The sequence below is a fragment of the Vombatus ursinus genome, unplaced genomic scaffold (assembly GCF_900497805.2).
Source record: "Vombatus ursinus unplaced genomic scaffold, bare-nosed wombat genome assembly UNPS02014175.1, whole genome shotgun sequence".
Taxonomy (NCBI): Eukaryota; Metazoa; Chordata; class Mammalia; order Diprotodontia; family Vombatidae; genus Vombatus; species Vombatus ursinus.
The window spans coordinates 260261-266260 of record NW_020953953.1 but is presented as its reverse complement, the minus strand read 5'-3'; the positions used below and the strand labels follow the sequence as shown (position 1 = coordinate 266260).

Below are 6000 nucleotides of genomic sequence, written 5' to 3'. Positions count from 1 at the left end.
TCTCTCTGCCCTCCTCCTTTGGAGCAGAGATCTCTGTCTCCCCCCCTCCCCTGGAAGTGAGATTGCTCTGCCTTCTCTTGGAGCTGAGACCTCCCTGTCTGGAAGCGAGCTCCGCACGTTCAGAACCCAGGTAGGTCTGAGCGAGAAACTCCCCGGTCCCGGCTCCTGCTGGCTGCCTTTTCTACCGGGCCTCGACTTTCAGCCTTGGTGATTGTCGGCCAGGTGTGCCCCGAGGCGCCTCCCGCCCGGGGCTGGCTGCCGGGACTGCTCCCTGCGGCTGTTTCTTCTCAAGGCTCCCCATCACCTCCCGGAAGGCCCGGGGGGGCCACCCCCGCCTTTACCTTTGGCTCGCCGGTGGCCAAGCTTCATTGTTTCACACGTGCTGTCAGAAGGGGGCAGAGCTCTGGGTCAGGAGCCCTTGGGCTCTGTCTGCTCTCATCCCACCCGGGGTCCCAAGCCCCTTCTGCGTCTTGGCGTCTGTAGGAGGATGAAGGAGGCAAGTCAGGAAGAAGAGAAGAATTAGAGTGCCTTCCATGTTCAGAGCAAGTTCACGTCCAAGCCTGACCCTCCCGTGGTGCAGTCTCTTCCCTGAGGGCAGGGCCAGGTAACTCCTCTGAGACCTCACCCTCTAATTCCAGGTAGGTCAGCATCGAGCCTCAGAAGAGAAGGCAAAGACAAAGTCACCCCCCTCTGCCATCCCTGTCTTGTCCCTCCCCAGCTCAGTCTGCAGAGGACCAAAGCCTGGAGCCAGACAGCATGGCCCCTGGGACCCAGAGCCCCTCATCCCAGGTGAGTGCAGTCCATCCACAGACCTGCCCACATCAGCAAACCTGGAAGCCAAGAGAGCCAAGGAAGCTTTATCCTGTTAGACGCAGGTTGGCCTTTGCGGTGCTGTGGGCAGAGCAGAAATTGTCCCCCTGCTTCTGCTCATGTCCTCCTGCCTCAGGCCACACCAGCCTTCCCTGATCTCTGAATCCCTCTCATTGGCCATTCATTTCTTAGGTCAAGTCAGTAAACATAGAGAATGTGGCTCCTCTGTGCTAAGCCCTATGCTCACCTACTGGGAAGACAAAGGAAGGGGGAAAAAAATCAGTTCCTACCTGCAACGAGCTCACACTCTAATGGGGAGAGAACATGTCAGCGTCTGTGTCCAAACAAGCTCTGTACAGTGTGGATGGGAGGCACCCTGGGAGGGAAGGCTCTGGCAGTGTCAGAGACCAGGAAAAGCTTGTTTTCACAAGGTGAGATTGTAGCTGAGAAGTGAAGGAAGCCAGGAGGCCCAGGTGAGGAGGGAGGGCATTCCAAGCATGAGAGACAGCCACTGGGAAGGCACAGGGTCTGGTCCAGGATCAGCCAGGAGGCCAGTGTGCCTGGGTCAGAGAGGATGGAGGACCAAGGTGTAAGAAACCTGGAAAGGGTTTGGGTCTGGTCACATGGGGTCTGCTGTGTGCCATGGGCCTGACAAATATTATCTCATTTGATCCCATTGCCGGAATTGACAGGGTGCTTGCCAGGGACGGCTAGAGTAAGGCTGCACAAGATGCAGCCAGACAGGTACATGGCAGCTTCTTTGTCCACTCAGGAGTGTGACCCACGTCATCAATAGGTGATGGGCATGGCTCCTGCAGTTTTAGAGGTCACATATGCATGTACGTGTGTATTTATCTATATATATGTGTGTATATTCTTCTTGAGCTCATGGACCCAGAAAGAGTACAGTGGAGTTTTGGGGAACTTCAGATAGGGTCCTTAAGCAAGAAAAGGGTTGGAAAAGGGACATTTTTTTTTAAAAGAAGGGAAAGGAAAGAGGGGCTTCCACTCTTCCGAGGCCATTAGCATACCTGTTTGCCGCCTACCTAAGAAAACTGCTGCTTCTTTTATCAATCAGTTGGTTCATTAGCATTTGTTAGGCTGCTGCTCCTTGCCCTATTTGGTAGGATAAAGAGAAGGAGGGGAGTGCTTGGAACTCTTCCTAATCCTTCGAATTTTCTTTTTGCCATATGGGGCTGGGGTGGGTACTGAAGGAAACAGTTCCTGTCTAAGGGGCATCAGGCTTTAAGGCCTAGAAATACCGTGAGACAAAATGGAATCAGTTTTGTGATCCCCAGAATCCACTATGGGCACTCTTCTCAACAACCCTGTGAGGGAGATGCTCTTATTAGCTTTATTTCACAGTTGAAGAAACTGAGGCAAGCGGTGGTTAAGTGTGTTGCTCAGAATCACACAGTTAGCAAATATCTGAGGCCATTTTTGAACTCAGATCTTCCTGATTCCAGGCCCCGGTTTCTATCCCCTAAATCACCAGATTCTTCTAACTAGGGATAGATTTTGCCTCCTCCTTTGAGGGAGGATCCCTACTCCCCCCAAAAGAAAAGAGAGTGGATGAAGTATTTTTCATAATACCTAGAAGGACCCAAAAGAACTTTTAGAAAAATGCATATGCAGACAATGTCTTTGAAAGGGAAATGTTGAAATTATATACATTTATAAAGTTAACTGTTAGCCTGTACCTCAGTTTCCTTCTCTGTAAGAATGGTGATGATAATAGAACCACCTCTCACAAAATTTTTTTTGAGGATAAATCAGTCACCACTCATTAAGGGCCTACGATATGCTAAACACTGTGCTAAGCCAGGGAGATGGGAAAAAAAAACAAAAGACAATTCCTTCCCTCCAGGAGCTTACAATCTAATGGGGTTGGCCACATTGTAAGCAAATATATTCAAAGCAATGAATGTTTAGGATAAATAGGAAAAACTTAACTGAAAGAAAACAGGAGAATTAAGAATGGGGAAGGCTTCCTGTAGAAGATGGGATTTTAGTTGGGACTTGAAGGCATCCAGAAGGCAGAAATGAGGAGGGAGAGAATTCCAGCCAAGGTGGTAATCCAGAGAAAATGTCTGGATCCTAGAGATGGGTTTGGAGGAGGCCAGTGTCATTGGATCAAAGAGCCCCAGTGGTGGGCAGGGAGGTGTAAGAAGACTGAAAAAGCAGGTGATATCTGGGTCATGATGGCCATTTAATGCAGGAGGATTTTGTATCTGATTCTGGAGGTGATAGGGAGCCAATGGAGTTTCTCAGAATAACTTTATTGAAGTTACTGGAGTAACATGGTAGGCCCAGCAATTTGGATACTTCGCTCTGTGGGCTAAATGGAAGATGCATTGGAGTGGGGAGTATCTTGCAGCGGACTGACCTACCAGCAGACTGTTGTAAAAGTCCAAGGGGGAGGTGATGAGGGCCTGCAGTATCAGCAGAGAAGGGTGGACGGTATTGGTAACAGATTGGATAAGGGGGAGGAGAGATAGGGTTCCAGGATGACACCTCAGTTATGAGTTTAAGGGCCTGGGAGGATGGTGTAAATGGGGAAGATGAGTGGGGGAGGCTTTAGGGGGAAAGATAATGAGTTCTATTTTGGATATATTCAGTTTGAGATATTTATTAGATATCCTTTCAAGATGTCTGAAAAGAAGTTGGGAGGAGAGGTAGTTCAATTTGAAGGGCCTCAATTTTTAAGGCAAAATAAGAGGCAGGTCACTTAGATGAGAGTGTGTAGTCAGTGGTCAAGCATTTAAGGACCTACTATGTGTCAGACATTTTCCCAACCCTTGGAATTCAAATACAGAAAAAGACAGTCCCTGCCCTCCAGGAGCTTACATTGTAAATGAGGGAGACAGCACAGAATAAGAAGCTGCCAAGGGGCTGGGGTGGGGATGAGGGTGGGGAGAGAGAAAACATTAGACCCTGGGCTTTGGTGGAGAATTGGGTCAGAAGTCCCAGAGTAGTGATCTCATCAGAGAAGTAGAGTGTGGAGAAGAGGTAGAGTGCCAAGGCTGAAGAGCCATTGATGATGATGGTAATGACGAGGTCACCCTGGTCATGAGCTTTTTGGGGTGTGATGGAGAAGTCTGACACAGAAATTCCAAGGTAGTGGAGCCAGGTGAGAAATGAGGAGATGAGTGAGCTGAGCTCTTTGCTTAAATGGAGGTTTGGAGTTCATGGCATGACCGCATGGTGGGAAGGGATGGATGTGGGCAGATGGGGAGGGAAAGAGGGGTGAAATAGCTTCTGTTGGGAGTAAGTTAGAGATTCAGTTAGAGATTCATTGTCAGTCAATAAAAGGACTGTCTTCCTATAGAGATTGCCCACACTAAGAATAAATACTATGCAATGAAGAATCGTGACTCATGAGATCTTAAAGAAAAGGAAAGATTTGTAACGTCTTTGAAATCTCAAAAAGTGGGGAAAAAACCAGTAAATTCTCTGATTGTTCAGAAATTCAGTAATAGTAATAAAGAAAGTTAAAGGCTAAATTTGGCACATGATAGGTGCTTAAATGTTTACTGGGGCAGCTAAGTGTCACAGTGGATAGAGCTCCTGCTCTGATGTGAGGAAGATCTGAGTTTGAATCTGTTCTCACTTACTAACTGTGTCACCCTGGGCAAAGCACTTAGGCTAGTTTGCCTTAGTTCCTCATGTATAAAATGAGGTGGAGAAGGAAATGACAAACCATTCCATTATCTTTGCCAAGAATACCCCTAATGTGGTCACAGAGAATTAAGTGCAGCTGAAATAACTGAACAACAAACAACATAAATCAGATGTTTCAAAGAAGAAATCCAAATGATGAAAAAGTGAAAAGAACTTTATACATTTGATAGAGAATAATAAAAATAGAACTGAAAAATGGGGTGGGGAAGGGGAGGTGGAGAGATAGGAGTTAAGGGACAGCTAGGTTGTAAGTTTGAGGCAATCCAAAACAATAGAGCCTCTGAAAAAGTGAACCCTATCATTCTACTAGAAATGGAAGAAAATGAAATGGAAGAGCATCAGAGAGCAAGTGCAATGGCCAAACACGTGTTCTACATGTAGCAGGTTAGAAAAATGGATGACCCCTCCCAAGTATCAAAGGATTTGCAGATGTGGTCACCTTCTTGTGGTCATCAGTCTGCCTCTTAACTCATTCTTTTGACTCCTGGTCCCCAGTGTTCTAGAGTTCTAGGGGTTTAGTTAATTTCTTTCTCATAAATATCCTTTTCCTGTCATAGTTCCTCATTTCTACATAACCCGATATGAAAATTAAGGAATAAGTGCCATTAACGAGTAAAAGCAATCATATGCAAAGGTAGAAGTTGTTTTGGCTCTAATCTATCATACCTAGTGCCACCGTGAGCCCTCAGTAAAATGGTCGATAGCTCTTTTTTCACTTGGCTGCAAACAGTCCCATAGCACTTATGATGAGGAGGAATTTCACATCACCTTCTCTCTCTTCCACTGACTGTCCTACCTCGGTGATAGAGCATATACGTTCTTCCCAAATCCATACAGGGGACTATTTCATAGTAAGACATTTCTCTAAACTTTATTATTCCAACATGATTTTCACTTCAAATATTAAATGCTTTTCTCAATGTTCCCCTGGGCTTTTAATGACTGGTGTCAAGTGTTGGCTGTGACACTCATAAAGGTGATAGGAGTTCTGTGCTTCAGTTTCCTCTAAGTTGATGAGGGTTGGACTAGATGAATTCTAAAGTCTCTTTCAGCTCTAAATTTTGTGACATTTGATGGTTTAGGAATTGGTGACATTTAAGGATGTGGCTGTGGATTTCACCCAGGAGGAGTGGGGCCTCTTGGACCGTTCTCAGAAAGAGCTGTACAAGGAGGTCATGCTGGAGAATGCCCAGAACCTGCTGTCCCTGGGTAAGGACCATGTCCTCTGGTAACACTGAACCTGCCATCAAAGGAATGTCTTCATTCCCTCCCTAGAGTGCAGGGTTTGAGCAGTTATCAGTTACTCCAAAGGCAAAAGTGCTGGTCTCTCCACAGGGTCCTCCTGCTGCTGGTTTTCCAGTGAAAGGTCTTTGAGTTATGTAACGGGAAGCTGGGACTTTGCCTTGTTGCTCCTGAAATCGTCTCTTTCCTATTTAAATAGCTTCAGGTCAAAAATCAAATCAGTGTTAAAGATTCTTGGACTTGTAGTTAGTCTCAGAGGTTATCTAC

The 6000-nt window shown here is 46.5% G+C and overlaps 1 protein-coding gene and 1 pseudogene across 3 annotated transcripts in view; one reads left to right on the top strand and one right to left on the bottom strand.

The window, feature by feature from the left end:
- LOC114041538 (zinc finger protein 69 homolog) overlaps window positions 1-1313 on the bottom strand; it is a 37907-nt gene extending 36594 nt beyond the window's left edge. For all 3 annotated transcript variants that reach the window (XM_027860026.1, XM_027860028.1, XM_027860025.1), the window contains exons 1-2: window positions 1101-1313; window positions 342-477 (exon numbers count right to left, since the gene is read on the bottom strand). In XM_027860026.1, the coding sequence (XP_027715827.1) occupies window positions 342-369 (28 nt within the window). In that variant the 5' untranslated portion in view covers window positions 370-477; window positions 1101-1313. The remainder of the gene's footprint in view (window positions 1-341; window positions 478-1100) is intronic.
- LOC114041528 overlaps window positions 1-6000 on the top strand; it is a 66699-nt pseudogene that overhangs the window by 51283 nt on the left and 9416 nt on the right.